The sequence below is a fragment of the Rattus norvegicus genome, chromosome 17 (genome assembly GCF_036323735.1).
Source record: "Rattus norvegicus strain BN/NHsdMcwi chromosome 17, GRCr8, whole genome shotgun sequence".
NCBI classification, from domain to species: domain Eukaryota; kingdom Metazoa; phylum Chordata; class Mammalia; order Rodentia; family Muridae; genus Rattus; species Rattus norvegicus.
Genome location: NC_086035.1, coordinates 73,507,337 through 73,518,301, shown reverse-complemented (window position 1 = coordinate 73,518,301; position 10,965 = coordinate 73,507,337). Strand labels below are relative to the sequence as shown.

Genomic DNA, 10,965 nt, shown 5'->3' with positions numbered 1-10,965 from the left:
AAAGACCATTTATAAAATCATGGACTGGATTTAGGAAAGCAACCATGAAATAGCAAGGGACAACAAATTGATTGAAATTTCTTAAATGTTATGTGAGCTGGAGACTCTCAGACTGGAGGAACGGGAAAAAGTTCTATCTCCTTTCTTACTTCAGGGGTGCGACCTGCTCACTTAGACGTGGCGACTTCAAATCCACTGACCATGCCTCAGGGAACCGATTCCTAAATAAAGAAGACGGAAAAGCAAGCTACGAAACAGCCAATAATCTTTATTTTGTACTTCCCCCATCCTTCGTCTTCTCCAAAAAGCACTAATGGGTATTCTTTGTGCATGTGAAAATATTGTATAAAGTATTTAGAATGATCTCTAGTGAATGAAAAAGAAAAGAGACACATATCTCGACATAGATACTTTTTGGGGGGCAGGGGTGACGAAAACTTCTGGCTTCTAGAACAAGGAGGGGAGTGACTTCCACACTCTTCGCAGGTTGACTCCGTTACCACTGTTCTGCAATTTAACATCAAGGCAGAGAACCACATTTCTGAAACCACATTATATGTTTTAAAATAGGAGTGACTATAATACTAATGTCAATTGAGTTGGCAGTAAAAAAAAAATCACATTTCTACTCATATATTTGTATTAGGTTCAAATTCCGAGTTCTAACATTCAAGATCGCCTTCACACATGCCCAGATTGGGATTATTTCAAAATCAAGTAAAGGTCCATAGTTATTTCAAAGCCACTAAAATATGCTAATAAAGTTAAATTTGATGCTTTTTTTTACATTAAAAATAAAACATTTGGTTTATGTTTCAGATATCTATAACATATAATAAATAGTGGGCAGTATAGCAATATAATAAAGTTTTGTGATACCCTGAAATTTGATGAGTTTTCTTAAAAAAATCCATAATATACTTCATTTCAACCTTAAAGCACAATATCCATGAACAAATCTGTAGAAATAAAACAATATAAACACAAAATGCTACAGTATTTTTTCTTTTTTTACTTTTGTGGAAACTACATGTCCTTTTAGTAAAAGTGAGAGAAATTTACAGGAAATATGTAACAAACAAAACGATTTCAAGCCATTGACTCGAGGTGTCAATTGCCTTGTTTCCTTCCAATTGCTAGGGTCCTCTGCCCGCCATGTGGGCAGGGTGTCTAGGGAGGGACATGGTCTGGGCCCTTCTCTCTCTTTGCCTATGTACAGCAGCAATTACAGACATGGCTGAAATCACAGTGGATTCCAGAGAAAGCCAGAATTAAACACGATAAAAAAATTTTAAAAATAACTACTTCATAAATATTTATTATTTACAGTGGGGGATTTTTCTCAGTATCAAGAGTTTTATACAAGTTGATGGGATGCACACGCAGCGAGAGGGACTCCAGCAGCTCACACAGTAGAATAAGAATCCAAGTTATAAAATACGCTAAATGAAAAGAATTTGCAGAGGTGGACAGGACATGATAGAAACCCTTTTCTTAAAAAATATAAGGTATCTCACAAAAGCCTGAACATTTTACACGCTAGTAATAAAAGTTGGGTGAGGTGGGGGGCTTCATATACTCTCATCACAAAAATATTTACCAGTCCTCTGACTGGAGCGCTCTCTCCTGCGGGTCACCTCGCTGTGGAGGGAGGGAGCGGCTTGCAAACTGTAGAGCGACTGACGCATCCTCCAGTCAGTCTGGGCGTTTGTACAGACGTCTTACCTAACACCGGAATAAAGGTTCTGAGAGAAGAAGGAAGTCAAGAGGGAAGATGTGTGGTGTCTTTATTAATACTTGTCACTGGTAATAGGCAGATGGAGGTGCCAGCCCTCAGGCCAGGCCTCTACTGGAGTTTCTCTTCAGCAACATGCTGTGGGAGCTCAGGCCCGTGTGTTTCAGAAGGGAGCGTCCAGAGCAATGGCATGTTCTTGTCCTTGCTCCTGGGGATGCGCTGTCCACAGGGCCTGGGGGAGACGGATGGCAGAACTGGGCCAGCCCCGGCCCGCTGCGGGGCAGCAGTCCCGCCCACGCAGACGTCAGTGCGCCCGGTCAGTGCGCCCACGCAGACGTCAGTGCGCCCGGTCAGTGCGCCCGGTGCGGGGCAGCAGTCCCGCCCACGCAGACGTCAGTGTGCCCGGTGCTTCCTCCTCTTGTGCTTCTTGTCTTTCTTTATCTTGTTGGCACACTTGGGGCAGAACCACTGCATTTCTTCCGGAGGAGCAGCCATGATTCCCACACAGGGCCTAGACACCAAAACAAGTTCACGTTAGCCAAGTTTCTTACTGTTTGTAACTTCTTTTTCCTGAGGCAGGGTCTGCAAGCTGTACGCTTCCTAAGAAAGAAACTTCCAAGTTTTTATTGTGTGTCATATGTACGGGTGTTTTGGCTGTGTATTTTTTGTGTACCTGGTGCTGCCTGAGGACAGAAGAGTGTGTCTGATCCTGTAAGTGGAGTTGCAGCCCACTGCGAGCTCCCAGAAGCAGCAGCAGACAGTGCTCTTACCATGGGGACATCTCTTCAGCCCTTGTGCCATGTTTTCAAAGGGGTCACTTCTTCCTGGTACGGTCAAGGCTAGCTCTGAACTCCTTACGTAGCCCAGGATGACCTTGAACTCCTGATCTTCCTGCCTTTACTACCTAAGCTGGGATGTGTGCACCCTACAGTCAGCTTTTGCAGCTATGGGGATGGAACCTAAGGCTTCTCCTCCTGCATGCTAAGGAAGCACTCTACCAACTGAGGTAAACCAATCCCTTCTCTTCTGGTGCTTTAAAATGAATCTTTAAGGCATGGTGGCTCAACAGATGAAGACACTGGCCATGATGCCCAACAGCACGCGGTCTCTGAGCCACGTGCTGTGCTCAGAAACAGGGAACGAAATGGTGTGCAAACCAATACAGCACGCTCCAATCCCGCAATGAAAATAAATGCCAAAAATGATGTATACACCAGAAATCTGCCCAAACACTGTAGCACTTACGCTGGGTATTTGGGCTATATTATATAGCGCCTTCTGTATAGTGAGACTAATTAGTTTATTTGTTCTTTCCATCAGGAAGAGTATAATGCAATGGCTTTGCTTGTATGTTTCACTTGGGGGGAGAGGCTGAGGGTGGGAAAGAGTCTCAGGTAGCCCAGGTTGACCTCAACTTCACTATGCAGCCCAATGCCAGGGGCAGGGAGGAGAGGGGAGTTACTATTCCTGTAGGAAAGGGTACAGAACTGAAGCAGGACATCCACAGTCAGGCTCAGGAACAACAGCACGACCAACAGTGCAGTTACTGACCCTGTCCTGAGTCGCTCTGAGATGCTCAGGCTCGGCTGGCCGTCTTGCGGTCTAGCACTCTGGGGATCTGGGGGCACTCACCAGTGGTACCAATCGTCACAGTCGTCACAGCCAATCATTGGGCTGCCGTCATCTGGCTTGTTGCAACCTGGACAGATCCAGATCTGATTGCCCCACTCATCACGGATCTGGTGGTAAGGTGCAGAGCCCGAAGAAATGGTGTGGGGAAAGAAGCAGAAGAGGCCAGATAAGAATGCTGCTTTATGCTGTGCACACTAAACCAACAAGCTAGGCGTACAGACCAGCACTGTCTGTGTGTCACCATCAGTCACCCCCGCTCTGGAACCACACAGAGGAAAACAGCTACTTAGTGAACAATAGTCCCCCTACACACACACACACACACACACACACACACACACACACACACACACACACACTTTCTTCCCCCCACACTCTCTCCTCACTATCTCTCTCCCTCTTGCATTTCTCCCTACTCTTCCCTCTCTCTACCCCATCCTGCATTGTTATTATTATTATTATTTTGGAGGTAGGTTCTATAAGCTTAGGCAGGCATGGCAGCCACTTATGGTCCAGGCTGGTTTTGAACTACAATCTTGGCCTCACTTCATGAGTGCCGGGGTTTCTGGTATGTGCTGCTGTGCCTGGATAGAACGACATGTTTCTGATGCACATTCTAAACTGCTCTGTAAATCATTAAAACAAAGCATTGCAGAGTCGTCTCTGAAACTGTCACGACTGGCAGACAGCTTCTCCTAAGAACTCCTCTCATCTCCCGAACCCCTCGTGAATCTGGCCTATCGGCCACACAACGGATAGTTCTGAAAGCTCTCGGTTTCCCTATTTTCTCAGCCACGCTCATAGCATGGGGTTAGCACACACAGTCGAGCGCGCATGCATTCCCTCATTACTCATTAGCCAAGCCTTCTCCTGAACTAGGTGATAAGATCAAGGATGTAAAAGAGCTGTTACTGAGTAACTTTCCATTCCCTGCATGGCATCTTAGAAAAGCACAATCCACTAGAGGGCAAAGGGAAGCAGAGGCTCATGGGCCAAAGAACTGCACACTTAATTATCATTATGCTCCAAATACCGCAGGTTCCAGGGTTCCGGCTTCATTCTCAGTAGGGAGTGTTCCTAACTGGATGGCTTTCTAAATGTCACAATATCGAAGCCAATTCTGCATGGGTGCAAAGGAGCACTGAGGCAAGTCTACTTTAGATGGCCACAGAGTAAGGTGTCCTCTTCCTATGCCTTCAAGTGCTACACTGACTACATGTGTGAAAGGCCAGGGTTCCTTATGAGGGGGAATCAAGAGTGGATATGTTCTGTTGTATGCATGGACTCATTCAAGGGTTACTATTTCAAAAATCTCTATAAAGCAATCTACACTCATCTGAAGCCTGTCTAGAGGAACGTGGAGAAAGCTGCTCTGACTGCCAGCTTTAACGTGGGGACAACTGCACCAGTAGTCACCAGGCACTGGGTGCTCAGTGGGCGAACCCACCATGCATGGCTGGTCTCGCTGCTGGCTGCCCTTACTTGACATTAGCAGGCTGTGACTTTGAGATACATTAAAAAAAAAAAATTGCTGTAGCACCACAGTAATACACAGTATTTTCTTGGGTACTGAGTTCTTTTAAAACACATCTTTGGATAGTTTAAAAATGGGGAAACAGGGCCTACAGGAATCTCACTGTCAATGGTACAGTAGTAGGCAGTGAGAGAATCGTCCTGTGTGTCCTCCATCTATAAAGTGTCTAGTTAGACTAGGAGACATTCGAGCGCTGTTCCAGGTGCTTTCACATCTGTGAAGTCAGTTCCGATATCTACTGGAAAGCCACAATCTTCAGAGCCAGACAAGAGTACAGAGATTACCGAGTCTAATACAAATCCCTTAATTACAGATAAACAAATGGAGGCTGAGGAGATTAAGTATAAACTCCTTCCTGGTCAGCTCACCTGGGGGTGATGCCTCAATTATACTCCTCGGTGGAGAGGAGTGGACCAATCGATCCTCACAGGTTTTTCTATCACATTGCCAATTTACTAATTTTAAGTTAACTTTTCCTGTCTATCTACTCTGTGAATGCATTCAGGATTTTTTTATACTTGTGTCCTTATACTGTCTCACATATATAATGGTTTATTTTTTTTCCAAACTCCCCCATGTAACATGCTATATAGATACTTCTCAATCATTCATCTCTTCAAGGGCTAGGCTAAGTCAACAGCCTGCGGAGCTTGTCATTCAAAGGCATCAATATCTCCATTTACAAATACTTAGTGTGCTTGTGTGTGTCTTCACTGTGCCCTGAGAACATATCTTTATAAAATACTTCATTACTGGATTGAATTTGGTGTTGGAATCAGACCCCACACAATTAAGTGTGGGAACAGCCAAGGGCACTCTCAGGAGAACGCAGGGCCATTCGATGTGATGAGAAGCGTTTGCTACTCACTTTCAGCACGAGGGGTTAAACTCAGGGCCCTGTACGTGCTAGGCACACTCTCTACCACCGAGCTAGGTCTAAGAATAAAAAAAGCACTTGAATGCTCAGAAATTCTTATGGTCTAAAGGTTCTTTCTAGTTAAGATGTAAGTTCCTATATATTCTGGATCTCAGCAAATAAAATATAATGAATAGTGCTACCATTGAGAAATAATAGCCAGCCCATAAGATCTATGTCTAATACATAAATTATATTGACGTCAGTAATTTACTCACTCTAGTAGGAATCCACTGAGGTATTTGAATATCACAGTTGTACACTGGTGTTCTTATATTCAGGTATAGACATGATTCAAATCAACACAAATGCAGGTTGGCCTCATTTATGTAGCTGAACATCATCTATGTGGTTTTGAGCCAAGAGCTTGAAAAGGCAATGGTAATGCTTCTCCATTTATCAAGCACTGCTGTGAGGGCCAGCACTGCAGAAGCAGCCCCCCCTTAAACGCTGTGGAGACACACGTACCACGTAAGTGCTGACTGTCTCGGTCACGACGCTCCGCACTGGGGCTTTGGCGCTCCCTGCTGCAGAGAGGGCAGGGGCTGGGGATGGCATCAGGGCAGGGCACACCGCAGCCTGGGCGAGGAGTGGTGGCGGCAATGGAGTAGGGCTCACTCGTACAGGAATAGGGACAGGGGCCGGAGGCGGGGTTTTAGGTCTGTTCAGAGAAGGAGCGGGCTTAGCCTCCGGGGCTGGCACCACCTTGCTGATGACACTGTCAAGGAGAAAAAAAGCCAAGGTCAAAATGTACCATAGATTTAACAATTCCTACAAAGACCTTTGTCTGGAAGCAAAGTAGATTTGCACGGCATTTATTTATGTTGTGAGACAGTCAGAAGACGATGTGCTGGGAGACGCTTCCTTCCACCACATGAGTTCTAGAGATCAAACTCAAGTTGTCACACTTACCTGCAGAGCCATACTGCCATCCATGTTTATTAATTTTATTTTGCAGTGTCTCATGCATGAATGGCAACCACTCTAAGAGCTGAGTTATATCCCCAGTCTTGAAAAATATGCTTTAAAGTGTCCAGAAACAGTTAAAGAGCTCAGAATTCAAGGCCTATCCCATTATCACTGTTGAAACTTAGGCTAACTTTCTCAGTGATCACACACGTAGAGACATTCTAACAATCAATACCCACGTGTATGTTTTTCACAGATACATAATAGAAGGATTGTGTTTTTCCATAACTTGGTTACACACTCCTCCCTCACGACTTCAGATGTGTCAACTGACTGACTTCTGAGAGGAAATGTGAGAAGTGCTGTGGCGTTCCTTGTGAGTGGTTTCTCTTGAGCCGTTGGCCTGGAGTCTTACTGGCTTCAAAGGAATCCCTTCCTCCCCAGAAGTCATGAAGCCCTAAAAGATATGCAGGTGTCTTTTCTATTTAATTTGAATGAGAAGGCCCATAGGGTCTGGTGCTTAAACACTTGGTCCCTAGTTGGTGACGTTCGAGGGAGATTTATATGGTACAGCCATTACTAGGGGTTGGCTTTGATGTCACTGTCTCACCTTGCTTCCAGTTTGCTCTGCTCCTTCATGCTTGTACCTAAAGATGTGATCCCTTGGTTTCCTGTTGCAGCCATCATACCTGCTACTTGTGACCATGCCTCTCCACCGTAACTGAGCCCTGTCCCTCTGGAACTGTAAGCCCCGCAAACCTCTTCCATAAACTGACATGGTCACAGTCCTGCCTTACCACAGCCATAACTATGTAACTAACAGAGAGGCTGGCAGAGAGTGGGCGGCTGCCTTACATTTACGTCACCATGCCACTTTTTCTGAGGAACCCGGAAGACTTGGAAGTCTGTAATAAAAGAGCAGTTAGGAAGCTGTGCTAACAGAAGCCTGGAAACAGCAGCGCCGACAGCAGTGTGGACTGTGAAGGCCAGTGTGAGTGGTTTCGGAAGGGATCAATACTAACAGCCCAACTAGAAACCTTTCGTGTGATATTTTGGTAAAGGATTCAGTTGCTTTCTGCCCGTATCTTGAGAACTTGCCTGAGGATACATTAATCTTCTGTGGAGATTATTATTTCTTCTTCCTTCTCCTCCTTTTTGGATGTCTGCTTTGTTTTAGAGACAGGTTTCTCTATATAACCCTGACTATCCTGGAACTCATTACTTGACCAGGTTGGCTTTTAACTCACAGACATCCACCTGGCTCAGCCTCCTGAATGCTGGGATTAAAGGCCAGTAGAGGAAATTTCAAAGCAACATAATACCATGGTGTGGTTGTCATTGATAACACTATGCAGTCTACAGCAGTAAAAGCACACATGGGCCACATGTACACTGACCAGTTTAGAGAAAAGGACACTGGCCAAGGCTGAGCTGGAAGCGAGGCTGCTAAAGATTAGGGCCATTAAAAAAAAGCCTGCTCTGCCCTGGAACAAAGGGAAGCTCGCCCTCAGGGTAAGACCCACCACCTACGTTTCTAACTTCCGGCTCTTTAGATAGCCTCTAGAAAGCAATTTCAAACAAGAGTAGCTGCCACTGTGGCTGAGGTGGGGGTGTGGGCAGGGTCCCTCTCATTTTGGAGAACTGGGGCAGTGTCATCTGCGTGGTGCTTGAAAAGTGAAGGGATGGGGGATGGTTCCCGAGTGAAGGCCCTGAGAAGCCATTGAAGGAAGCTTAGAAGGTGAAGTGTGGGTTTCAGTGGCGACCCTAAGATAGTGGCCCTGCCAAGAGTTCTGTGGAACCCATGGAAGATACTATGTATAGTATGTATGTAAGGAAGGCAGTGCATTCCAGGTGGATAGAAAGGAAGCGGCAACCAAAGCACACTGTAACAAAACCGCAAAACAGAGAGAGGCGGAGCAGCAGCTGGAGGTAAGACCACCTGCTTTCACACCGAGAGACGACACAGCAGCTGGAGGTAAGACCACCTGCTTCCACACGGACAGACAGACACAGCAGCTGGCTTGTGAGGCTTGCAAAGCAGAAGGCAAATATGGCAACGAAAAATAAATTCCGTTTTTGAAATCTTACAGAGAGAATGCCAAATAAAGATGCTTTAGTCAAATAAAATTTAAGGGTTTACTACCTGTAGGCTTATACTGAAAGAAACTGTTTGGGCCCTTACATTTTTAAATAAATTATTAATATTTACCATTTTATAAGGTAATTAAGATAAGTAACATTTATCATTTTATAAGCTAAGTGGATACATTAAAAAAAGATTTCTTTGGTAAAGGCTCAGTGGTTATCAACACTGGCTGGTCGTTCAGAGGACCCAAGCTCTATTCCCAGCTCCTAGATGGTGGCTCACACCAGTCTGCAGCTCTAATCTCAGGAAATGTAATGTTATTTTCCGGCCTCTGTGGTTATTAGGCAAGTACGTGGTACACAACATATATACAGTCGAAATTCTCAAACACACACAGATTAGATAAATAATAAAAAACATTTTTAAAAGTAGGGGTCTAGGACACAATTCCGTGGTGTATTTGCTGAGTACAGCTGTGGTTCTGAGTTTAAGCCAGTGAGCTTGACAGCTGTTAGCAAACACCATGCTTAATTTTCATCATCATGACGACTGGATTTGCAATTACTATGGAAACACCTATAGCTGCATCTATACGTGTGCTTCCATGAAGGTTTGAATAAGGTCAGAACAACGGCCCTGGGTGGGCCAGGCCGAGATCCTGGAGAGAGCAAGCGGCGCATAGCTCATCCTCTCTGCTTTCTTACTGTGGATGCAATGTGAGCCTCTGAGGTCGTGGCTTCCCCACCACGATGGGCTGTACCCTCACACTGTGATGCACAGTAAGCCTTTCCCATTGCCTTTGTGCAGCATTTTGTCACACCAACAAGAAAAGTAACAGCTGTAACACACAGCATCTTCTCTCACTGTGAGCAAAGGCCCTCAGAAGCAGGCCTGCGTCAGACGGGAAATGTGTGCTGTGGTGGAAATATGGATACAGTGGCCAAATGACTTTACAGTAAAGACTAAAAGGCCTGGACACACAATGCTGTAGGTCGGAGGAGGGACAGTTAACTAGCACGGTGCTTCTGAATGGTTATTAAAACCAGTGTGCAGGGCCGATGCCATGATGGATAACCAGGTAGGTCACATCTTTAATCCCAGCAGTTGGGAGGTGGGAAGGGGGGTTAGGTAGCCAGATGTTTGAGGCTAGCCTAGTTTACATAGTTAGTTCCAGGACAGTCAGGGCTATGGACTAAGACCTATCTTAAAATTACCACATCATTTGAAGTAGTCACACACGTATTTTTATTAAAAAAATAGTTGTGAGTAGTTTATAATAAAATCCAAGTTTTCTAAGGAAAAAAATGCAAGCATGAATATTTGTGTACAGTCACACAAAGTTTAAAAGAATATATATGCAAACTATTTAGAAACTGCTTCTATAAGGTGGGATTCTTTGGCTTATCCATAATTAATATATAAATCTTGTGGTAAAAATAATGAAAAAGTAAAAACATACACACGTAAGTGTCTCTGGGAATTCTCTAACATAATGATTGCTTGCCCAACACCTTCTGGGGAAATGCTGGCCACAGTTTAGTCAGACATACTGCAGAGAGCCCCAGGTGGAGTCAAAGGGTCACACGGTACAGATGACTCTGCTGTTGCCCACTGGTGAGCAAGAGCCTAGTGCTCAAGGAAGCGAGAAGAGAGTCTTCAGGAACAATGCTGTCTGTCTGTTTATGTGACTAAAACAAGAAACGAGTCATTTAGCTTTTGCCAATGTTTACATGTGGTTTGTTCCAGAAGATGTATGTGGTCATATGCTGGGTCTTCAGTGTGTTGATTTGAGAGGCAGTAGGATTTTCAAGAGGTGGGGTTTAGTGTGAGGGAACTTGCACGTGTACCCGTGTGTGCGCGTGCGCGTGCATGTAAGGACAAGTTATTAAAGTGGGCACATGATTTCATAAGGCAAACTATTCTATCTCTACTTTAAGGGTCAGCGTAGTATTACATTATAACTACTTTCCCGGCTCCTGAAGTTCAGAGTCTCCTAGAGTTTGAGTTATTTTGACTTTAGCTTCTAAGTGACTTAGGGTAGTTTTAAATATACAGTTTTAAAAGCAATTCTCTGACTTTCTTAAAGAAAAATTCTTTCATTATCTAGTTTTAGCAATGCGAAAACTCACACAGCAGTGCAACGCAGTGCAGCC

At 44.7% G+C, this 10,965-nt stretch overlaps 1 protein-coding gene across 2 annotated transcripts in view; it reads right to left on the bottom strand.

Annotated features, from left to right (window-relative positions):
- Positions 1-248: 248 nt before the first annotated feature.
- Taf3 (TATA-box binding protein associated factor 3) overlaps positions 249-10,965 on the bottom strand; it is a 152,892-nt gene continuing 142,175 nt past the window's right edge. Inside the window, exons 5-8 of one of the 2 annotated variants that reach the window (NM_001271342.1) lie at positions 6,286-6,535; positions 3,368-3,474; positions 2,093-2,246; positions 249-2,008 (exon numbers count right to left, since the gene is read on the bottom strand). In NM_001271342.1, the coding sequence (NP_001258271.1) occupies positions 2,129-2,246; positions 3,368-3,474; positions 6,286-6,535 (475 nt within the window). In that variant the 3' untranslated portion in view covers positions 249-2,008; positions 2,093-2,128. Of the gene's footprint in view, positions 2,247-3,367; positions 3,475-6,285; positions 6,536-10,965 lie in introns of both variants that reach the window. The other variant, XM_006254228.5, reaches the window with a different exon arrangement.